At 42.7% G+C, this 24,334-nt stretch overlaps 4 protein-coding genes and 1 pseudogene across 5 annotated transcripts; 1 reads left to right on the plus strand and 4 right to left on the minus strand.

Annotated features, from left to right (window-relative positions):
- Window positions 1-3,109: 3,109 nt before the first annotated feature.
- On the minus strand, window positions 3,110-6,254 carry LOC106643724 (uncharacterized). The gene is made up of 5 exons (XM_014358966.2): window positions 6,137-6,254; window positions 4,854-5,052; window positions 4,467-4,777; window positions 3,965-4,304; window positions 3,110-3,891 (listed from the first exon to the last, which is right to left on the minus strand). Exons 1-5 carry the CDS (start codon window positions 6,204-6,206, stop codon window positions 3,558-3,560), a joined length of 1,254 nt encoding a protein of 417 aa, XP_014214452.2. The 5' UTR covers window positions 6,207-6,254; the 3' UTR covers window positions 3,110-3,557.
- A 1,131-nt stretch (window positions 6,255-7,385) lies between these two features.
- Window positions 7,386-9,458, minus strand: LOC149376003 (uncharacterized). The gene is made up of 3 exons (XM_089592348.1): window positions 9,366-9,458; window positions 8,257-8,508; window positions 7,386-7,949 (listed from the first exon to the last, which is right to left on the minus strand). Exons 1-3 carry the CDS (start codon window positions 9,430-9,432, stop codon window positions 7,543-7,545), a joined length of 726 nt encoding a protein of 241 aa, XP_089448474.1. The 5' UTR covers window positions 9,433-9,458; the 3' UTR covers window positions 7,386-7,542.
- A 1,976-nt stretch (window positions 9,459-11,434) lies between these two features.
- LOC111644111 (U2 spliceosomal RNA) lies at window positions 11,435-11,615 on the minus strand (annotated as a pseudogene).
- A 4,593-nt stretch (window positions 11,616-16,208) lies between these two features.
- Window positions 16,209-21,550, plus strand: LOC106643747 (uncharacterized). Of its 2 annotated transcripts, XM_014359006.3 has the most exons (6): window positions 16,209-16,415; window positions 17,965-18,759; window positions 19,308-19,512; window positions 19,844-20,056; window positions 20,358-20,541; window positions 20,658-21,550. In XM_014359006.3, the coding sequence occupies exons 1-6, from the start codon at window positions 16,349-16,351 to the stop codon at window positions 20,847-20,849; spliced, it is 1,656 nt and encodes a 551-aa protein (XP_014214492.2). In that variant the 5' UTR covers window positions 16,209-16,348; the 3' UTR covers window positions 20,850-21,550. The 2 variants fall into 2 exon arrangements, with proteins under 2 accessions (XP_014214492.2, XP_014214493.2); XM_014359007.3 differs by lacking the exon at window positions 19,844-20,056.
- On the minus strand, window positions 21,015-22,295 carry LOC106643748 (uncharacterized). The gene is made up of 3 exons (XM_014359009.2): window positions 22,042-22,295; window positions 21,681-21,893; window positions 21,015-21,207 (listed from the first exon to the last, which is right to left on the minus strand). The coding sequence occupies exons 1-3, from the start codon at window positions 22,255-22,257 to the stop codon at window positions 21,115-21,117; spliced, it is 522 nt and encodes a 173-aa protein (XP_014214495.2). The 5' UTR covers window positions 22,258-22,295; the 3' UTR covers window positions 21,015-21,114.
- Window positions 22,296-24,334: the final 2,039 nt, after the last annotated feature.

Genomic DNA, 24,334 nt, shown 5'->3' on the forward strand with positions numbered 1-24,334 from the left:
CGCAAAAACAAACTACGACAGCTGTGCGTAGCCGAAGATGGGATCAGTCAAGGCTAAGCGTTGAATTAAAATTCTTCTAACTCTAACAGGAAGAGTGTGGCGAGGGGCTCCGAAGAAAGAGACGTATGAAAAGGTGAAGATCGTAATGTGCAATGATTAAGCTTGTACGCGTGTATGTGCGAGGTGTGCGATTTCATATTTAATTGTCTCGAAACAATGATCTTGACTTTTCGCGCGCTAAGCTCTCCTTGGGTTTGAAAACAGTAGGATCACGTAAGGCCGAATCATCCGATGTTTGAAAACATTAACAACATAACGATACCTGGTATGAAAATTTTTATCTTCGTATTTTGTGACAAAGCGTTTAATATACAAAATTAGCATGAATAACAAAACTCTCCATTTCAAAACGCTATAACTTAATAAAAAATAATCTTAGGTACAAAAACTTAAGCTTTAACTTGTCATATCTTCAAGAATATCCATAGAAACTTGAAGCTATGGCCTAAAAAAGTATCATCTTAGCCTCAAGTAAAATTACTACCGTAAACCAATAAAATCTGAGCTATTTAGCCATCGCTTATTTGTCGGAAGCGACGGTAACAGCCAACACGTATAAACATACGTAAAAAATTCCTTCAGCAGCCAAGCGGTAACCGGAAGAACAATGTGCTGTGAAAAAAACACATATATTCTTATCTTTTTACTGCTTCTCTCGTCCGCCCGTTAATTTTATTGGACACCTTTTTCATTCGCTGTCTCATCATCATCATCATCTTTTGAAGATATTCTACGTACCATCCACCCACCCGCGTCTAAAAAAAAAAAAAAAAAAAAAGACTAACAAAAGGGCACACACGTTGTAAGTATAGCTACCGACGAGATCGCACTCTGATTCAAATTATACTGGGTTTTTCGTTACTATCACCCTTGAAAGCCCGTCAAAGTTTTTCGTTCCTTGTTTTTCTTTGTTTCTCTCTCTCTCTCTCTCTCTCTTTCCCCAATGTAATTCAAGATTTTTACTTATATCGTTAAGTAGAACTAGCTGGTCTGGCTGTACTCTTGTGCTACACCTAGTTTATGGCTATGATGGACCTCGAGTCCCTAGTCGATGTAATTATAAAATGTAATCTAATCAAACGGACAAAAATAATTTAATGCGGCTTACTTTTATGGGTGTTCTTGACTTACACGCTTGTAAAGAAGTCACGTACCTATTATCTTCGTAGCTGCGTGTGATATTTTTTTTATATATATGAGAAGTTGAAAAGGGACGTATCGAAAGTAAAAAAAATTACTAAGTACACATGTGTATCTTTTTTCTAAAAAGCCAAGTCATTAGATCGGTCTCCTTCTATATACGTTGTTATTCCAGCTCAATGACGTACCAACAGATAAAATTGCATATTTACATGTCTTATATATATATATATATATATATGTATATATATTTCATAGACACACCAGCAAACGCGCTTCCTCTAATGGGTACTTGTATTCCTGGCGCGTGTAACCAGTCGCGACGCGATGCTTACATACATACATATGTATATACCTGTATGTACTCTGACAAGGAAATCCCCGACGATACAAAAAACAATAACTAATCGTTCTTCGTTGCCGGGCACCTTATTCTTTAATAAAATCCTAGTTAAGATGCTCATCATTTGGATTTTCCTTTGACTTTGACCTTTACGCTCAGCACTTCAATAGACTAAGTATACCTAGTTTATATTTATTTATGTGCACACTGTACTAGCATAAGGTGGATAGCGTTACTGCTTACGTGTTTGACTCAAATTTTATTTTGTACTACTTTTAGTCCAGAAATGAACGTAAATTTATATTTTGCTAAAAACTCCGTATGGACATTCACATCTCTACTAGCTGATGTCTTAATACGTTAATTTAATTAACGTCTAAATAACAAGTACACGGAGAAAACCAGTTTTACAAGGTGTTCAATTACACGCTTCGAACGGTCATGGTGTCCATTGTCATCCGATCATCTTTCCAGTTTATCCTTATAAGAAAACATCAAGTGTGCGATGTGCCCGTATCAACGTAATTAAGTTAGGTCGAACGGTACAAATGTATATAATATAAGAACAGAGGAAGTTTAGAGAGTGGCAATCGCTAATACGCATCGCAACTAGGAAAACAGATTGCATGGTTTGTACTTCTACGGAGACGACCAAAGAGGAAAACAGTGGTGCTGGTTTTTTAAAAATTTCTTGGGTTCGTTAAAAATGTTGTTAAAAAATGTTACACAAGTCAAGGATGGAAAAAAATATTTTTGAATCCCTTAATCGTTTAAAATACAGTTTAATACTTTTTCGGGGTCGATGGCATTAATTTTTGTTCAGCTTTTTAAACGAAATGGGTGTTCATTTGGTATAAAAACACTTTGGTAATTACTGATTCGCGAGGAACTGCCGGCACTTTCTAAAATTTTCTCGCTACTTTCATTACGGCCTTAAACACTTTCTTCGTACAATTGGATTCCAAATTAAAACAAAGTAATATTAAATAACACTGTTATTTTCCGCGAACAATCACAACAGATCCTTGTGTTTATCTCATCCTTGGTGTGTATTTTCTACACACGACGTTAAGCATCTTCTCCGCAACCTTCGCTACACCGGTGTACCTCTTCACGTATAGTGAATGAAAAAAAAAATGTAATTCTTCATCTCCGATAACATCTTTGACATTATAATGGTCTATTTTTGTTGTGCGGTTCGGGCGCGATCGAAGAAAATATAATTATTAGTAAAGTGACGCGATTGAAGTAATTTATCATAAAATGTAGTCATTTTAAGCATGAATAAATTTGCAATTAATTATTATTTTAAAATTTAATGTACCCACTGTAGATAGAAAATACAAATCCATCGTTGGTACGTGAGATCTCTGCGGAACTCTCTGGTTGTTCAGCTCCATTCTTCTTTGAATTGTAAACAGATGTCGCTTTCGCGTGAGCTGTGTTCAAGGTCTCTTTTTCAACCTTCACTTCGATAAGTGCTTTATAGTTTTTATATACTTACTTATTCCATATATTTCCCTTCAAAGTTCCATTTCTCTGGATGGTTATACATTGCAACGGCTATCTTGTTTAAGTCGATAAAAGATCTCAAATCTGTTGTTTTTGTAAACTTTACAGTTCCTGCGACTGTCAAAATGATTTAGCAAAAAGGACTTTTTTGAAATATTTCACATTATGATTTATTGCCTACATATGGACACTTGGATGAAAAATATATTGTGATATTTGTTACAAAAAGATTGAGCTTCATACACACACATACAAAAAAAAAACAACTACAAAGACTCCGCAAGATCATGCGTGATGCTTGACAAACAATTTAAATTAAGTAATACTTGATACGTCTACGCGATGCCTATAATCTACCTTAAAACGTCAATTTCAACTCTCACCCGCTTCAAAATTACATGGGAACGGCTTCACACAAAACAACACGCATCGCAAGCTCAGCTGTGACGGCCAATCGAAAGCGATGAACCCACAGACGCACTGTCACGCCCATACGAAACCATCAGTAATCAAAAACGTCGTGAATCGTATCCGACAGATGGGCAAGCAACTCCTCGATCGGACCCTGCTCGTCCCTCTTCTTGTGGCTCTTCAACTTCTTGCCGCTCCTCACGAACTCCGGGGGTACGTTCGAGTGCTGCAACGAGTGAGAGCTGGGCCCCGGGAACAAAACCGAACTCATGCTCGCCCCCTGTGAGGAGCCACCGGGACGCGAGCTCGCCACTACCGAGCCGGAGCTCGAGCCCGAACCGATACCCGAACTTGCCTGGGCCTGAGCTTGGCCACCACCGGACGTCTGGACTTGGTTGACGGTCAACGAGCCCGGGCCTCGATTCCTGCAACAAGGATTTACCTTTACAGCTCCCGAAGTGGAGGAATTTCAAAACCAAGAAACAAGAGGTTTCTTACTCGTTGCCCAGGTGCGACGACTGGCCGATGGAGAATCCCCCGGACTGAGCGGAAGACCCGGCCGCGAGCTGCACGCCCTCCCTCGGATCTCGGTTGGTCTCGAAGTAGGGCCGCTGGTGACCGTACTCGGGCTTGTTCACCACCACTCGGGGCCCCCTGCACCGGGGGTCCCTGTACCAGCTGTCGCGGCACAGTTCCGGCAGGCCCGAGTGCCCATCGCTGCCCGGTACCTCGTACCAACCGCCGCTGGGCCGCAGACCGTATCGGTTCGGTTGGTCGCTCACGCTGATCGTGATGGCTGGCTTGCGGTTCGAGTTCTGGTGGTAGTAGTTGTCGTAGCCTGTGTACAGAAAAGCACCACCGTTTCATTGACCATGTAACAAATGGGCACGATGAGGTGCAGTTGCGAATGTATTGTTGTTGCTGGCAAAAAAAGGGGTAGTTTGACATTTATCCAGACTAGCTCCTTTCTTGTCCACTGTGGCACGAATGATGTATGGACCTGGATTTCCAGTGGCGTAGCTCGGTGGGGCGTTGGTCCAAGCCGGTCTCCCAGGCCGCTGCACGTGGTTCTGGGCGCTCGAGGCAGCTTGGGTGTGGGTGGAGCCGACCGAGGACTGGGCACCGGTTACAGCCTGGCCGTTGACCACGTCGCCGTGAGCCGCCGACGACGCCTGTCCCAGGGAGAAGGAGTTGCCGTTCGCGTGGGCGCTCTGCCCGTACACCGGGTGGTTGGCGGAGACGGCGTTGGCGTCCGAGGCGGAGATGCCGCTCAGCCCGGCAGCCAGGGACGACGACTGGCTCGACGAGTAGCTGCAATTTCGAGGATATGCACCGATCAGTATACCTACACACGTGAAGCCAAAGGATGATATAACGGTAAGCTTACTCGGGGTTTCCGTGGGAGGAGCTCTGCGAGAGGCCGATGCCGTCGGGGCCGCCGGCGACGCTGAACGAGTGGGCGTTGTCGCCGGCACCTAGTGAGAAGCTGGCCGAGAAGGGAGGCAAGAACCTTCCTTGGATCTGATCGCCACCGGGTTGTCCGGCAGGGCCGAGCTGTGGCGGTGTGTTTCGAAGGATTTCTGCATCTGGGGGGTGAGATATCGTTGGTTGGAAATGGAAAGTAATCGTATGCGAAGGAGGGTACTTTTTTTATGCTTTTTAAGGAATTACTACTGATTCTAGGATTGGAAGGACTTGCGTGCGATCAAAGATACATAAAAGAGACCTTGGACTACTTTTGCAAACAGAGGACGTAATTGTTGATTAGGGAAGAGCAAAAAAAAGTGTATGAATCCCACACGTTGCGGAACTTTTATTTCCCCGTGAAATTTTTGCTCCATTATGCGAGTGCAAAAATTCTATTGTGGCGCGGAGGAGCAAGGTCGTCGAACGTGAATTGCACGTTTCGTCTCACGCGTAAACACGCAATGCCGGAATGGGCTTACAATGTGTTTATGCGCAGGAAGAAACCGGTTTTTTTTTTTTTTTTTTTTTTTAGTAGCCCGAAATGTTTCATGACACCTCGTTTCTCGGGCACGTTCGTGCTGCCCTTTGCTTGTTTGGTCGCTTATTACGGTTTTTATGAGCTCGAAAAGAAAATTTCGCCCCGAGACGTCACGGGGATGCATTTTGCGTTTTTGAAAACGGCAATTACTGTACCCCACTTGTTGAAATGCGCTTCGGACTTTTGGTTAATTGTTACAGTTGAGTTAAAAAAAAATACGTAGTTTCCCATCTAGGCTTAAAGAAACTCAAAAATTTGTTTAGCCAAAAAAATTGTTTGGCTTTCCAGTTCTTTAAACACAATGAGAGATCCAACACGAGCTGAACAATGATAATTTTGTTCGTGTACTTATTCCCAGGCGAGTAGATATACAAATAAAGATGATTAACGAGGTATTTTTATCGCCCGAAAAGAATCAGTGCTACGCTTGTTATTCTTCATCGCACGAAATTGGACTAGCCGCTTACTCAAACAAGAATAAAAGTATAATAACAGTACTCGTGTATAATCCGACCGATCGGAGTACAGTTGTTTTTTTCCAGCTTCCCTTGCAACAACCCATCGCACCATAAACTACTCTCGTTTAACAAAACCATCTGTCCTACGAGTATAATATGTGTACAGTAAAAAATCACAGGGAATACAACTGAAGGGTATACACTCACCGCATCGGGCCAGGTGAACAATCGCGGATAAACAACAAGCGAGGAGGCACAGCACATCGTTGCGCGCCATGATCTCAACGAATCTGACGGCCGACGAGTCTCGGCATCCCTTTTTTAAAGAGTGCGATCGACCTTAGTCCCCCGATTGCCATGCGTGCGGCGTTCTACTTCGTGCCTGCCGGCAACAGACGACATCGCCGACCCGTCCGAATGGCCGGTAGGCGAATCGGTTTTGCTTCCCTCCTGGTATACGTTTAACTCCACTTGCCCACGCGCCAGCCCCACTGTCACCTCCTTTCGCTTTCGTCATCGGCGCAATCTTCATTGTCAGACCCATATTTATGATGTAGCAGCAATGTCCTGGCGTGCTATCGAACTCGACATATGCACGATTACCCGGACTCTCGGTGCTCGCAAAATGCAGTGTACACGCTTACACTCGTTGGCCACAAAACTCGGGAAATCCCAAGCGATGATGAGAGCGCTATACAGCAGTCCACTGCTGTGAGTGTCTTGTTAAAGGATCGCGCGGTATCTATTACCCACGTACGCTCGAGCGGGAAAACTTACATTCCGCATGTGCGAGGCGAACTCGTGCGCGCGCGTATTATACAAGTCGATAGATATGTATGTATGTATATGCGGCCGATCGCGTCCTTGAGAAATCCCGGTGAGCTTGCCTCCACAGACTGGGCTAAGGTTATTCGACGATTGAGTAACGATTATTTGGAACTCTCGCGTGCGTATATACTTTCTGGGTGGGAGGTGTGTTTGTACGATTCGTCCATTCGCAGTTTTCTCGCATTGATTTGTCGGACGATGATCCGGATGTGGAAAAAGTTTTTACTGTGTTTCGAAAGACGATTCAACGGTATTGAATGAAAAAAAAAAGATGATTTCTGTATAGTATTAGATTCGTGAAAATCATGTAAGAAGACGTGACATTCAAGGCAAACAAGCTCAAAATAAATTGTTAATTGCTCGTAAGGCTGTTGCGAAACGAATGTATAGTAAATGCTTTTTGCATTACTCGGACTCTCTCGGTAAAACCCGTAATGTTACAGTTACTATAGGAATCCTCTGGAAACAATGTGCAGTTCTTGGTCCAGGTTAATAGATAGGCACTATTTGAATATTCATGGGATGTTAACTTTATATTTAATTATTTGATGATAAAAAATGATTCATCCTGAAAATTACGAAGAAGAAATGTTTATGTACTACAACAAGCAAACTTTTTTTTTTCTTTCTTAAACTAATTTGTCATTTTTATTGGACAACACATAATTTTGACAATATTTGAGACATAAACAATAGAGTTTCCCACACTCGAAACGTAAGTCTATTCGAGACAGTTATAAGCTCGTTCATTGAAATTTATGATATGTATACTTTCGAATTATCCTTCAAAACTGACGTATTATTAGAGGAAGGTCTATTGCGTCATTCCATTCATTGGAATGGCCATCATCATTTTCAAAATTTCGCCGTTGAACTGTAACAGGAGTCACAGTAGTAGTTACGCCCATATCGTTAGATTCATCGTAGTTTATAGTGGAATGGCCAATATCAATATTGGCAGGGATCTCCGTCCTCTCCTCATCGTCCTTGGCCGGTGTTGTCGAAGTTTTCACCTCGTGGTCATTGAACTCGAGCTCCGTACTGCCGTATGTTGTCGTATATTCCGATGATTCCTCAATTGGATCATCGGTGGTTACTTCCACAGTCTGTAGCAGTGCTGCTAATGTCGAGGATTCAGAGACCGCTTGGGCCAACTTCTTCTGATCGGTGTTCGAGCGCCCAAAAATTTCAACTGAATGGACATTTTTCGTAAGATTTTTTATTGATAAATTTGTGACTTATGGCTATGAGAAAAAAAAAATGTACCAAGATATTATAACATGGGAATAATATACCATTTTCGCGATTTAAGCAACGTATTTCTTGAGTTCATTACAAGACTTGAAACGATTTTTCAGTTTTCATGTAGTACAAATCAAGACGCCGCCAAGAAAAAAAATACTTTTCTTGCTAGTGAAATTTTTAACCGAATAGCACAAATGAGTTTTTCCATCGTAATTTTTGTGTAAATACAATGATAAATGATCAAAAATGTGTACCTTTGAGTTTACGAAGTAAGTTTGCAATGCGTCTCTGTCCATTTTCCAAGTTATCGATTTTTTTAACCAAAAGGCCAAATATTTCCTTTTCATCAAAAATAGGAATACGAGGTATTACCGGTAAATATGGCAATGGCAAAACCTGATAAAATTTTTGCCAATCCTGCGGAGCTTGAAATTGCATCCCAACAGATTTTAATTGTCCATGTTGCGCAGTACACAGTGTTTTTCCGTTTCTTTTTATTGCTTTACCTGTATAAAATCATTGATTAAGAATTACCAATAAATATAATCTTTACTTGAGGAAATTCACCACAAAAAATTAAAATGATCAAATTTTGATAAAATTCTTGAAACAAATCATAGGCAATTAAACATGACCCTCAAAGCTTTATAGCCCTTCTGAGACTACGAGCTGATAAATTGAGTCTTTTGTCTGATAAGCTGAGCTTCGTCACCTGTTGTTACGGTGCTCAGGACGTGAACTCCCTTAAGGGGGCTCTTGTGGCCACAGCCGTACATGGCGCTTATCACGCAGTCACGTTCAACTCGTTAAAACCCCAAGAATATTTAATCGTCAAAAAATGTACAGACGTATACCACAGACTGTGTAATTTCTCACAGTTTTTTGCCAAAAGTTGATAAGTACGATGGTATTTTGCGAAAAAAATATCTAACCTAAAAAAAAGTGTGTTGCGAATTCTTGAAACCCAAAATGTTTTTCAATGCTACATACAGTATGCATTTATCTTTTAAAAATGCAAGCACAAAATTTTAAATGAGAATTAAAAAAAAAAAAAAATAGGAAAATTTTGGGATGCAATTTATAAAGAAAAAGCATCATGCCGCGAGGCTGCACGTGTAGGGGATGTTTTTTTTTTTTCACACGATTATTTGTGATTAAAAAAAAATGTCCCTTTACCTTGTAGCTTTTTAAATTTTGACAATCCAAAGAACGTCTGTCAATATTACGTGTCTAATTGATTGCGTATATTCTTTGAGTACTGTCGAATTGAACGTAACTTCTTAATGAGTACCTTGTCGATGAAGCCGGGGTCACAGGAGGCCCTTCATGTCAAGGCTTGATTTATCGAAAAAATTTCACTTACCCTGCACTGTAAGAACCACAACACAGAATATAAATAAAAAACACACATCCCTCGTTTTCCACGTCATTTCTCCTTAAGGAAAGTAAAACTACTGCAAACACCAAGGGCGAGAGAAAAACTCACACTGACTGCATGTTTTTCCAAACTAGTTTTCCTACCCCCCCCCAAATACTTCTGCGCAGTCCTTCCTCAATTTTATCTAGGCTGTGCATCTGGAGTACGGTGCATTAACATGACAACACCGTCACGGGTTTTGCTGTTCCCTAAGACTCTAGAAAATGCAACAATGCCAGTTGCCAGAAATGGTGGGTTCAAAAAAAGAGCTAGACGAAAAGGATTTGGGGATAGGTTCGACGAGACAGCTGCGGAGGAGAGATGGAGCGATTAACGGATTTCAGAAGATTTTCTGTAAATGCTTGTACGAGGATTTACAATTGAGTCTAGTTTTTTTTATTTTGTAAAAGGACATACGATCCTCCTGAAACACCTTTTAGAATGCTTACTGTGTTTCCTATTGAGTGACAAAAGTACATAGTTAAAAGAATATATATTTTATGCTGTAGTGAGAATTCTGTATGTTGCTTCTTCATGGCTCGTTGACTCAATGAAAGCTGCAAACAGAAAATAGTTTATTAACTTTATGAGTTTGATTCATTTTTATCTTTTTGTTTCATTATTGCCATTGTTAAAAATAGGGAAAAATATTACTCAAAAAATTAAAACTTTTCCGGAAAACTATGGGATGAAAAGTCATAATGAAAACTACTAAGTACATGATCAATAGCAGAACAAAAACTGCGAAGTAAATTCTTATTTACACGTGCATATGTAACGAGCCCCTCGAACAATAGTACAAAAGGACGAAAAATTGTATCTCTGTATTTCATCCTATATCTCCTGATCTATCAAAAATTATCAAGCTCATTGCAGCATCTGGGGTTTTCCACATGCGCACATTCAAACAGAAAATATCAGAACTCGTCTTAGCTAACCACGAATGGCTTCCGCTGGCGTGATACGATCTTTTATTATTGGCTATTTTATTGCTAGCTGAGCTCGTACTTTGCAAGATTTTCTGCGGTTGGTAAAAGGAAGACGTAGAAAAGCAAAAGGCATGTCAAGTAAAAAAAATTTGTTTTTATCGTCAGGGTCAGAATACAGAGTTTTTTAAAAGCATAAAATATTGCTTACTAGGTGATGATTAAAGAATGAAAAAAAATGTATGGGAAATCCCGGATCTCCTCCAGCTCGATTCTGCGAGCACTTTATCTAAGTAAATTGGAGTTAATCCACAGTTATTGATTTAAAGTTGTTTTACTGATTTATATTGGTTGCACAATACATGATTTATAGTTGAGAAAATAATTTTGCACTATCAAATCTCATTTCTTATCAAACATGTATATTTTTAAAAAATTATGAAACATCAACATAATCGTTCAGTGTACTTACATAGCTCAGAAAAATTTTTTCTCAGCTCACTTGAAAATTTCCTTGACCGCCACGCATTATTTTGCTACATAGGTATACATACAACAAATCTAAACGGAAAGAGAAGGGAACTTCTTTTGGCACTTCTCCCTACTTCATCGGCTCGTTATCGATTATTAAAGTCTCGTCGCTTCCCATATCGTACTTCCAAGGTGCATATTATTATCCACTTACGCGTATCGCGATAATGGGCCTTTTTTCTCTGTAGTGCATGTGCACGTTGCAGTTGCTCGTTTATTTTTCAGTTTCCCTAAATTTATTCGTTTTACTCAAAATTTTTCTGTAAAAATTTATTCGTTTTACTCAAAATTTTTCTGTAACGTTTATAAATAAACTTTTTTATCATTTATGGCACTAACACTATAAACATAATTTGTCAAATAAAGTTGTATGTAGTATATGTATACAAGATCACGTTATGGTGAATGCAACCTATACACTTAATGTTGATAAACGAATCGATAACGAATCGCTCGTTACAAATTCTACGTAAGAGAGATATTGTGAGAAATTAACCTCATCGCCATATCTCTCTAATTACAAGAGTCGGAAAGAAGGAAGGGTTGTGTTTGTTTAAATTGTGTGGGGCCAATCCTCGCAGTACTGCAATGCGAGGTCAACCCGTGGCAGGATCGGAGCAAGCCCCAGACATCCCGCCTAGCTTCAAAAATCAGTTCGATATTCTTATCTCCCAATGGGAGATGTATCAGATATCAAGCTGATAAGAACATATTAGACGTTTATTTAATTCAAAGACTTCCTGTCATAGACAGGTACATTTGTTGTTGTGTCAGTGTGTAATGATAATATTAGCATTGGTTAAATTTCTTGTAAATTCTTAGAGGTCGAATAAAATCATACAGATTATGTGTAATACTTTATCGTTGCGGTTTAACCGTTTTAGCTTATATTTACAGTCTAGTTATCATTTGTCTATAGTACACACAGCCCTGTAACCACATTTGTCACTACACAACTTATAGCTAATCTTCGAATTATTTAAAACACTTTTTGCATATAACGCTTTGTTTGGTGAATGTAATGGATGGATAATCTCGCTTTCTAAAAACAGACGCATGCGCATACACATACACACGCATACACACATGTAAAAACGGACAATAATAGCCAGCGATAATAATACAAGTTCAATTTCTAGAATTATGCGTTCATACACATACATGATATAGGCTGATATTTAGCGAGCTTTTCTCGGCGCGCCGCCCTGAAGGACTCCCTCCTATTCTCGAACGGGACACACACGTCCACAATGTCAATGTGCCTGGTGATGTCGTTACGGACGACGATGTCAGGTCGCAGGGCCGATGCCGCCCCATGTGTCCCCGCAACTGTGCGATTAACCGCGACCTGACCGGAGCAACGGGCAGCTTTCACCAGCCTGTTTTGGACACTGTTGTGTCTGAGTTGTCTTGCAGCCGCGTGCGGCCCACAGTGGTTCAACACGTGTGGGAGGGACTCAAGAGCCGCTCCGCATTTCCGGCATCTTTTGTCCAGTTGCGGTATTCCGCGGATAGCCGCGTTCAGGGGCAGCACATTGAGTCTGGCTCGGTGCACGAAGCGCCAGTCACAGAAGCGCGTGTTTCTGCCGCTCCGAAGAAAGTGGTTGGAGACGGCCAACTTCCTCGTGATTTCAAACACCTTGCCTTGATCTCGTTTTGCAAGGAGTCTCTGCACGTAGTGCTCCACCAGACCACGGTGCAGAGCGCCCACGACTCGCTCTCTGCCCCCTAGGAGCAGCATCTCACCCCCCGCTCGCCGCACTCCAGGCCAAGTACCTCTCTGTCGGCGCACCACCTCCAGCGTAGGTCAATCCTTCTTCTAAGGCTGATTGTTGCTTTGAGAATTTGAGCCCAGAAGGACGCCCTCGCGTCAGACCTCGGTATATTCACATCGCCAGAGAGATAATGCGCGATGTCGGTGTTGTTTGCGTGTGTTCTCAGCCTTTCCGATGCCGTCTTCTTTAGGAGTGTCTCTGCCAGCGATCTTACTGACGGATCCCTCGCATTGAGGAGCCTGTATCCGTGCGCCACAGTAAGCACATCGTACACATCGGCCAGCGGAAGGAGTCCACCCCCACCCTGTGCGGGGGGGCAGGTATACGACTTCCGCGCTCGCTCGCTGAGGGAGGCTCAGCCACTCCTTTGCCAACTTCCTGATCTCCTTGTCGGCAGTTGACAGGTATTCCTTATCAATTACGCCTCCCTGGATAATAAAGTCCATGCGCGGCAGAAGGAATGTGCCGACCGCATCGAGTTTCTGCCACGGCGCCAGCAGGGAGTCGCCGATTTTCCTTGCGTCCTCCAGAAGGTCCCGTATCGAAGATATTGGTGTCTGGCGGACTTGGTAGCCCGTAGGTATACCAAGATGCTCGTACATCTGTGCCCCATCAAGCGCGGTTATCGGCGCTCCCTGTATTGTAAATTCCGTGGGCCGGACTTCGCCCTCTCTTCCACCGATGATGTGCAGCGTCGCGCATTTACCCGGGTTGAATGTGATGCCGATCGCCCGCGCGCTCGCTTCCGCCGCCTCCAGGAGGCGTCTCATGCCCTCGGGGGAGCCCACCAAGAGCGCACCGTCATCAGCATTGAAGAGGTTGTTGAAGCGTCGGCATCCAAGTGTACAGCCCTCGTCGACGCCGGCCACACTACGCACGAGCACCTCGATGGTCAAGTTGAAGACGTCGGGGCTAAGAGGGCATCCCTGCCTGACACCCGACTCAACGCGTATCGGGGCCGTAGTGCCGCCTGCCACTTTCACCCTTGTTGTCATACCAGAGTACAGCGCCCTGATGACGCTCCTGACCCTGCTCGGCAGCCCATGGCCCTCCAATGATCGACGAATGGAGGAGTAGGGAATGGAGTCAAAAGCGCTAGCGAGGTCGAGCCAAGCAATGACCAGTTCCCCGCCCCGGTCCCTAACGCTCCTAATCGCCTCCGGCAGCACAAAGTTGTGCTCAAAGCAACCCTCATAGTTCAAGAATCCCTTTTGCATTGTTCCCTTGATTAAGGTATTAGTCGAGCGCTTTACAGTGCGTGCCATACTGTACTGTAGTATATGCATATAGGTTATGAGGTCCGCAATATATGCAGCTGTCCTTTTTCTTCTCATGCAGCTGCACTAAAGCTATCAATTTTGCCAGGCTCGTATTAAAAAACTATGTCGCTGAGCCATTTCAAAGTTTAATTACAGTTGCTTTATAATATGAGTTATATCATACTATTTTTTTGGAAACATTGTAAGAAGCGTTTTAGAGATATGAGCAATTTCGTTCACAAATCGACCCCCAATCTGGCACTTTCCTATACCTTATGTGTTAAAAGTTCAACGTTAAAACTTTAATATCTTTAAAACCATACCGCCCGGCCTCTTCAAATTTTAGCTCATGATGAATAATTGCTATCTTAAGCCATATACAAAATTTCAGGAAAATCGTAAGAAAAGTGTTTCTGGTCGACTACTACCTTAAACACTCAATTGAATGGAGAGCAAGGTATGAGTCTCTTTGTAACTTTATAAAGATTCACTTCATTCATAACTTTAGTTGTAGTTGAGTAAATCATTTAACACAAAGTAAATACATCGATAATTGATCGTGTAAATAAAGAAGAAACATCATTCATCACCAGAACAATGAGCCGAGATTAGAAGACTCGTGACGCAGTCTCTTATGCACTTCCCAGAATACGAATTGTCCCAATGAGACTCTTTTATTCTCTCCAATGAATCCCCCTCTCGGACGAAGCTTAATTCTCACGGTGACCTGACGCCGATTGCAGTAATCTGGCTGTAGCACCATCAATAGAATAAAAAAGAAAAAAAAGATCGCGATTTATTCAATAGCTTGACCTTGGTAGTGATCTTGCGCAGTTTAGATCCTACGCGTTGGCCTTTTATAGGCGAATCTTTTTATTTTCACCAAACAGTCTGAATCTCTTTCGATCGTTGTCTTTTTTGATGTATCGTCATCACTTTTTTTTGAAAAAAATTATATTTCATAAACTGGATAACTTGAACCATCATTGTAAGGAAAACATAATACAAATGTAAAAATAAGATGATTTTGTATGTCGTAGTATCATTAAAAAATGTATCTTCTGATGGTGCTGTTAAATTTTGAGATGATAAATCTACCAAGTGTTTACGCACACAGTCACGAGGCTAATCCGTGGACAATAAAATTTTATTAAATGATCGGACGGAAACTTCTTTTGTTTATCCGATTATTTCCGATTATTTTGTTCTTTCCAATGTCATGTCCATGATAGATATACACATGTTGAATTGTTTCATGGTGCAACTTTGTTTTCTTTGAACTCTAGTAACAATAAAAATATCGAACGATCTCAAATACAACGAACACTGAAAATTATAGCTTGTTATGAATGAGCTTGTTTTTAAAGCCAAGTCGTCAAGTACGATGAATCAAAGTGTCGAATAATTGGCAACATTTCTCATGAAAGAAGCGTGGATGGATCCCAACTGATTTTCAAACGAATGAGTGCGAATTTAAGGATAATCGTGGGGGTAAAAACATCCCTTGCCGTGTCTGAAAGTACAAATAAATCATCCCAGTCACCGAAAATTATACACAATCGCTCGATTAACGCATCCCCAGGATGACAGCTCATAATCTGACTAAACCAATTATTTATCGGTAAAACTACCTCGACTCGTTTCCCTGTATTTTCGTGCTCATCTGAAATTTTAATTATTTCTAATCACCCGGCCGATGTCTCCTTCGATGTAAATCTGAAAATCCATCCAATCTTGCAGAAAATCATGCAAATCGTTCGAGTTTTCCAGGAAAATGAAGCCCAACCGACGAAGATCCGATTAATTGGAGACTCCTTGAACTTCCCAACGCTAAAATTATAAGGTACAGTTCGTATCGAAGGCTCGTGAAAAAACGTTATTCAACTACATTTTACGCGTATACTTACAAGAGACCCGTTGCAAAAGTTATGAGCGATCGATCGGCTCGTACCCTAAAACAACAAGCCAACTGCAGGAAAAAAAAAATCTCATAATATTTCCGCGTCGAGAAAGAATGTATATCACGGCGATCCATCTAATGTAGAGTTAGAGAGCCATTGAGCGCTCTTGACGAGGCAGAGGTGGAGGTCCCGTTTTTTCGTGCCTCTCCCATATGTCAGTAACCGGCTGAACACAATGCCATCGGTATATACTTGTGCCAGTGTGTATACACGCATGTGCGACTTAATTGTCGGAGCCGGTGAAGGAGGAAACAGGCGAGAGCGGACGGGACGGCTGGTGGTGCAAATACGTCCGATTGCTATATAAGATCACCGCGAGACGTGCTTATCCAGTCATTCCGTGTCGAGCCGGTAAAGTGCCGACACCTTTTTTTCGCGCGGTTTATGTGTTTATAACAAGTTTTTTTTTTTTAATATATAGGAGGACGCGTGTGAGTGAGCTTTTTTTTGGTTCGTTTGTAATTTAACGAGCAAAACATGGCTGCCAAATTGACCTACGTGTGCCTGACGCTGTTGCTCCTCATTGGGACTCAGTTGGCGACAAGTGAGTGCCACTTGGATATTATCCCTTTTTTTTTTTTTTTTTTTTTTTGTTACTTAAACATTTTCGTTATTTTATCTTGACAATGTAAGGCTGTTCGAGAAATCGTCTAGGCAACTTTAGTCGCTCGATTATTATGTTTGGTCTATGTCATCGGCGTGCTTATTATTGATTCAGGCTCAGAAATTTTCTATTGATAAAAAATTGAAGAAAGTACGATGTTGATTATTTATTTTTTATTATTCCTTAAAAATTAAGCGTAACTTTTCGTTCGTTAGTTTTATAATTACAATATAAATTTTCTTACCGATCTCCGATTTTTAGTACCGATATTTCAGATAGTATTTTCGTTCCACCGGTAAACGCTCGAATCAAAAACAACAATCTACACGTGATGGTATGACATGCAATCGAAATGTACACAAATCAAATTTCACGGCTGATCAGCCATTCATTCGACATATTATGGCAACAAGTACAGGCCACGTAATACAATATCGCGTCGAGATACGATAATACGCGGGGATAAAAGATCCGTCTACTTACAGTGATTCATCAGCTCTGAGTTTTGAAAACCGCGCAAAGTATACGTCCGAGGCGAAAGAATCGTGAAAAAAAAAAAAAAAAAACACATTGTGGCCGAGAGGAGATGTTTCATGCCGATAGCATCAATAACGAAGAAGCGAATCGGTAAATACAGCTCCCCCCGCGAGCTTTGGCGTAAATCCGCGCATGATCGTGCGATTATATATACTTGTATGTGTGTATATAATCAGCCGGGCAAAAATTATTTCCCGTACAGCCGGCGCGTCTCGTCATCGCAACAAGTGAATGCACGGTATACCTATAGGTACACGAGTGATGGCTCACTCTCGGCCTCTCGTTCGCGACGCGATACTATTAATCGTCACCTTGACACTCGCCGATTTTTTGATGCCCCTCAAGTCGATGCCGATTGTTATTTTTCCTTCCGATTATCAAATTGGGCGAGGTCTCATCATTGGGACTTCAAGGAGTTGTGGTTTATCACTTACGATGTACGAGCCTTGATTATATTTTTTTTTTTTTTTTTTTTTTTTCTTTTTTTCTACAACAAGGATCTCGATATCGTGCATCAGAGGCTAAACAGTGCAGAGATCAGTGTTGCAATTATTTTTAACTCTCCTCCCAATACATATCCGCCAGTGCTGCAATAACAACGCTAATTCCACACACGCATGTACACTTGACCCGCCATCAACTCATTCTACTTGATTTATTTAAAACACCAATTGCTTATTCGTATGGTAAGCAAATCCACCAAAGTATAGGAAAAAAGCGAGGGGCAAAAAACTTCAAAGCCATTTAGTGCCACCAATTATAGTAATGTAGATTTCCGATGGATTGTACGAAGCTCTTGGGTTCTCAAGACACGATCACTCGACATGTCCGTCGCTTCGATCCAAGGCTTCTCCCCTCAGAGCCCGACACACCCCGCACTCACGACCCGCACGATCTCTCGGCTTCGAAATCACTCGAAATCGCTTTTGTTTCTCGTTTCCGCTTTGCAAAGGCAAATCGGTGGACGAAAGAAATCTAGCCCCGAGCAAGCGCCAGGCCACTAAGCAGGAGAGCCCCGAAGCAGAGGCGACGACCCAGGCCCCCGAGGACGACGAGGTAACCACCGACGTCGAGGACACCTCTACTACGACGACTTCCGCACCTCCACCCACGAAGAAAGCCACGAAGCCACGTCGGAGGCAACCAGCTTCCACCACCGCTGCACCTACAACCCCAGCGGAGGAGGAGGAGGAGGAGGAGGAGGAGCCCACGACCGTCAAGCCCCTGGGGAAGCCCACCAAGAGACCTAAAAAGCCCATCACGACGACGGCCCCCTCGGTGCTCGTCAGACTCAACCCAGGCGACGAGGAGGAGGAGGCCCCGACCCCCAAGCCGGTGATCGTTGACTTTCTTCCACCGATGCTGCCTTTCAACCCGCCGCCCCAAGGCTACTTCCCACCCGTGGATCCAGGCTTCAATCCCTGGCGCTTGAATACTCCCACTCCCACGCCCGGCGCACCCTACGACTACCCTCACCCCCCTGGGCCAGCTTTCAGCGCGGGCACGAGTGGAGCGGGGGGCGCCTTCGCGGGTAGCTTTGCCAGCGCGAGCGCAGGTGGCACCGGGGGCACGGTCTCGACCTCCATCGGGGGCGGAGCGACACCGGGTGGTGGTGTCCAGCAGTCGTCGAGCTCGTACAGCAGCTCCGGGGGCCCAGGGGCCTTTGCCGGTGTCAACAGCCGCGGTGCTTTCCCGGAGGACGACGAGTCCGTGGGGATCGATGTCAATGGGCCCGTTGCATCCGCAGGTAGGACGGTGTTGGCCGGCCCAAAGGGTCTCCTTTGATGCTCGAGTTGTGGAGGATATATATAACAATAGATTATACATTTTGTAGCGTAAATTAACAATTTGCATTTTTCGAGGACGATTGTGGGAGCACTGGATCCTAAAATTTGGCTTGATTTCGATTGGATCGCGTGAAATGTAAACAACCAAAATTTAGTCTCGTCGTAACAATAAAAAATAAAACAATTCGATGTCCCCAGTGACTCATAAATGTGCGTCGAAAATGTTTTCAGATAGATTTGCTCGTATCTTGTGGGTGTCGTTTTGTTGCGAGGTTTTGCTTTGTAAATAACACCTGTATGCGTAGTTGTATGTTTTTATAATCGGTGCAATAATTTGTACATGAATATAGGTATTTGGTTGTATATGTGGAGTGACGATGAAAAATCGTAATGTAACTAACAGCTGTAAATATTGGTTTAACAAAACGAGACAGTGTTTCGTAATCCTGTGCAAAAAGAATGACAAACGTATGTATATGTATAAAGCATAGTCTCCTGATCCCCGCAGGTGTGCCGACATACGCAGCCGGGCCGAACTACGGATCTGTCTCGGGACCGGGATATTCCGCCGGTGCCGCTTACGGGGCTAATCCGTACGCAAACAACGTCTCCCCGTACGGGCCGAACCCCTACGCTCTCCAGGCCATCTTCGAGCAGTACTTTGCGGCTCTACAGGCCCAAATCCAGGCCCAAATCCAGGCTCAACAGCAGGCGTAAGTGTTTTCATGAACTTTTTAACAAATTTATCCGGTGTGATGACGCAGCTGATCGAGGAATTCGATGGAACAACAGATTTTTCTTTTTTATTTTATTTATTTTTTTTTTTCCTACGCGCGCTAGCCAAGCGAAAAAAAAAAACGTGAAAATGATATCACGCACCGAAATAAGAGGGAAACTTTAATAAAAATCATGCTTCACGACCAGTTGTTTTTTTTGTATTTTCAAACGGCTGTTGTGGCCAAATAGTCGCGAGTAAAAAAATTGTAGTCGACGGTAAAAAGATGCACACATAGATTGACGAAGCCTTGTTTGATCGCATCAAAGAGGTGGAACTTTCGCCGCGGGTGGTGCGGTCATCACCAACGGCCAAGGAGCGGCCGACCCGAACGCACGAGTCTACGTGAACACGCACTCGTCACAGGACTCCGCGTCCGCTTCCACTTCCGTAGACTCACGCTCTGGCTTGGGCGGCTCTAAGAGCACCGTTGTTGCCCGTCCCGCTTTGTCGAGCAATAACGACACTAACGATAACACTAGGTGATGGTTTCTCACTTTATTTCCCGATGGGGTTTCACGCATCCACGGCTTACTCACCCGATTTTCACGCAAAACCATTGCAACGTCCATTCCACCAGTGCCTTGTCCATAACAATTTCAAGTGGTAACCGCCCAAACATCACGGATTTCAACATGTGTACGATACATACCATGCATTGCATCTCGGTGCGCAATAACATTAGTCGACTCCATGGTGTTAACGCTCTTATTTTTTCACCGTGAACAAAAATAAATAAATAAATAAATAAATCGCAAAGTAATGGTCCAATGTGGTGTACAGAATTTGGGACCAAAGCAATCGCGTAGACGGTAACTTTGGAGCTGGTCCGTATGGTGGTCTCGCGAACTCGTACGCCAGTCCGTACGGTGGTCTGGCTGGTTCGCCGTCCGTTGGTCCTCAGGGTGCATTCGCCAGTGGCAGCATCGGGCCCCAGGGTGGCTTCCAATCGGCTCAGGTCTACCCGGTAAGATTACTCTACCGTTTTTGTTGCCGTTTTTTTTTCCCCACAAATTCCGGAGGAGTCCCAGAAATATCCCCCTTGCTCAAAGTTAAACGATAAATATTTCTGATTATTCAAAGGCTACTCCCGGGATATCCTCGCGCTTCGGCGAGAGCGTTCCAGCGCCATCGGGCAACAACTACGGCGTCTTCAGTAGCTCGAGCTCGAGCTCCTCCGTCGGCCCGGACGGCAAGCAGAACTCGAAGAAGACGGCCACCGTCGCCGTCAATGACAACGGCAAGATAAGCGTTAAGACGGTCCACGATCCGTGAGCTACCACCCGAAACTTTTAAAAGCTCCCCTTTACCCCCCTCGGCCTACCAAGTAATTTTCCCTTCGACCTAAATATTTTCCAAAAAAAAAAAAAAAAAAAAAATCCCTGCGGGTTGTCCATAGAGGAGTAATGATAACTACGCTTACGCCTTGAAATCGGAAAAAAAGAGAGAGACTAGTGATTTGTTGTTACGAAATTGCCGACGTATTTATTTGGAATCGTGTACTCGTTGAGGAGACTCTCGGCTGACGTTTGTTTTTGTCTTACATGCGATCTTCGCTCGTGCGATGGAGCATACGGAGGTTCGGGAATATTCTCATTGCCAAGTCGTCCACGGATGATTTTATCGCCATAAACTGTTTGTCAAACAATAGATGATACGTTAAAAAATAATTCGTTTCTTCTTTTTTTTCTTAATATAACGTAATTTTCTTTCAAAACCATTGACATTGATTTTTTTTTAAAGAGTTCGAGTAGTTGGTCAGTCTTGTGTGTCCTACGATTCTGTTAAATTTTTTTCACAAGTATTAACCGAAACGATGCCTGTATACTTATTTACATACGTCTCGACGAAAACACAAATGTATGCGTACATTTAAAATTGCAAAATGTGTAACAATATTTTCAAAACAATAATGAATAAAACCTCGTAGTTGTAATCAAAGAACTGAAGAAAAAAAGAAAAAAATGATAATTGTACACTTTTAAATTTACTTTTCCAACCAAACGAGCATACCACATATTCGAATACATATCATGATCAAACCGATTTAAACGTAAACAAGCATTACGTAAATGATCGGTCGATTATAAAAACATCTCACTGTACCCGCAGTGCGTTGTCGACGAGCTGAGTCTGCGGCAAATTGCGCGGATCGATGATACGAAAGGTATCCTCCCGATTGTCCACCTGTCGAAGTTTGTCGATCCTGGCCATCAGCAAGCCACCCGTTGAACCACCACCGCTCCTCCCCGACCCCGAGTTTTCGCGACTCTCCTCTTCCTCCTCGCTGCTCGTCCATGCCCCGTGAGAATCATCGATCTGGGCGAGGATACATTACGTTATACAATTTTAATTTGATCTGAACTCGCGAAATGATTGGTAATGACGATCTTTCTATGGATCAAGTGATACAACTTCTTCGGATGAATGAAAATTTATGATATGACCCGATTAGTGAAATAATTACGTGTTCGGCGCTCGTTTTCGGCTCGGCGTCATTGCCGTGGACCTTAGTTTCCATAGTGGAGACCATCGCCGGTAAATCACAGCCCTCGTGACTGGCCGGTACCTCGGAACTCGTCTCTGACTCGTCGCCGACCTTCTCCAAAGTATCCGTGATTTCTTCAGCTACGAGGGAACTTATCAGCGCGAGTGCCAAGACAATCACGAGCTTCGGTGACATTTCCAGTGAGAATCTGAGTGCTGCTTCTGTAGGCTGGTTTACCAATTTGGACTGAGATCGGTAGGATCGTGATGGTTTTATACTCGGACGAGAAGGCAATTTGGAAAAAAATACCTATCACGCAACGATACGAGCTCTGACGTCTTATTTGGGACTCGTGTTTTCGTTGGCATTATCGTTCCGTAATGGTAACGGCTAATGGGACATGGAAATCATTCGATTACGTATATACTGAGACGATACGTAGTCGGAGCGACCTCGTTGCATTTTTTTAGCATGTACCAATGCTTAACACCACAGACCGAGTGAAAGAAAAAATTTTAATGGGGATAAGTACACTATACGCATGTTGGCGGTGTTATTTATTTCCATGCATGTAGTTTATCCTCGACTCGAGAATGCACGAGCTTTCGATGAATCGCCGATGAACGCCAAGGTACCTCTCACGTTGGAAGGATAAACGCGCTTGGTTAGAGCTAAATCTTTATCCACCGTATCGTTTTGTAAACTTTATTTATCCTTCGAGTAAGATTTAAACGAGTATTGCTCTCCTCTATACACTTTTTTACCAGCTACTGTTTCAAACCAAATAATTTGTGTGGTTGTATACATGAATAGTCACTATGATAAAATAATCGTAAATAAACAAAATGAATGAAAAGTTGTAAAGAAAACGTAAAAGCTTTGACTAGTTACATTGTACACTTTGCTCGACCATTAGCAAAAAAAATCCAACAATAAAACAATAAATCCATCTCTTCTGAATTCTTACATAAAAGAGTAATTTTCCCTGCGTCATTGCGCACTAGCTGATTTCTTTTTTTTTTTCTCGTAGAACTCACGGATGAAAAAAAATAATCAACTCGAGTAATTACCCTCGATCATCTTGTTGTCATTGACAAAATTGAATAATCATGATCGATGTTACGATCACACAATCGTGTCGACCCTTACCTATACCTTTCTCCTCTTCCTCGCACTCGTGAGCTACATTTCTTCAGCTTATCAATAGCTACTATGTATACACAATAATATCAAAAACCATTATTATTGCGATGGGTACTTTGAGGTAGAAAAAGGCGTAAGCACTGTGATCCTTTGCAACTATACGGTGAACGTAATCATCGTTCAACTATTTAGATCACTAGGATTGCGCGACAAGGTAAAGTTCCCGCCTTTCCCATCCCAGGTATTCCCGTGCACAATAATCGAGGTGAGAAAAAAAAAAAAACTAATAACAGAGTAAACACGAGTTGTTCGCGCGCTTGTGAACAAATCAGCGTCTTGTTAAAAAAAAAAAAAAAAAAAAAGCGGGAATCGAGAGCGCAGTAACACGCGAGACCATTACACGCGCAAATCGATCGACTCGCAGAGGCTGCAGAATATGTATAAACGCCACACGCGCGGGTTCGACAAATCACTCCCCTTTCACGTCCTTTGCGTGCGAGTCTTTTATTTCCTTCTCTCCCCGATTTCACGCACCAACTCGGGCGTAAGTGTCGATTAACCGATCCTCGTTAGGCTGCTGGGAACGGTCTCGATTGGATATTTGCTCTGTTTGCCTACTCGAGCGAGGCGAGGGCGCTGAAATTGAAATAATGAAAGGCAATCAAAGAGTACATACATTTATTTGAGCACGAGATAAAGTTCATGGTACCAACAGATTTTCGTGGCGTAACTTTTTGTTGTAACGCATATAGTGCCCCTATTGAATCTCTAGTATCGGTAACTATTTTTTTTTATTTTTTTATTTGTGAGAGCACATTCACGTAAGTATCGGTTGAATTGTGGATAATAAGAAACGATGCGCGTTTCGTGTTGTTGCGCAATCGAGTAATGAGCACGTACTATAAATATAGTATAGTTGCATCGCAGAAGAGGAATTTATATATATATATCCATTCCGAGCGACGATCAATTTGAAGGAAAATCTTTGCGATTTATTTTTCCATTCCTTGAAAGTTACTGCGATATTTCGAACAAAACGGAGTTTCCAGCTGTTGAAAAATAAAAATACGGTGTAAACAATCTTGGCTGCTGTCATAATAAATACTAAGAAAGGAAAAGGGGACCTGCG

The sequence above is a fragment of the Copidosoma floridanum genome, unplaced genomic scaffold (genome assembly GCF_036245765.1).
Source record: "Copidosoma floridanum isolate Cflo_tuat_1 unplaced genomic scaffold, Cflo_Japanese_pri ptg000001l, whole genome shotgun sequence".
Lineage (NCBI taxonomy): Eukaryota > Metazoa > Arthropoda > Insecta > Hymenoptera > Encyrtidae > Copidosoma > Copidosoma floridanum.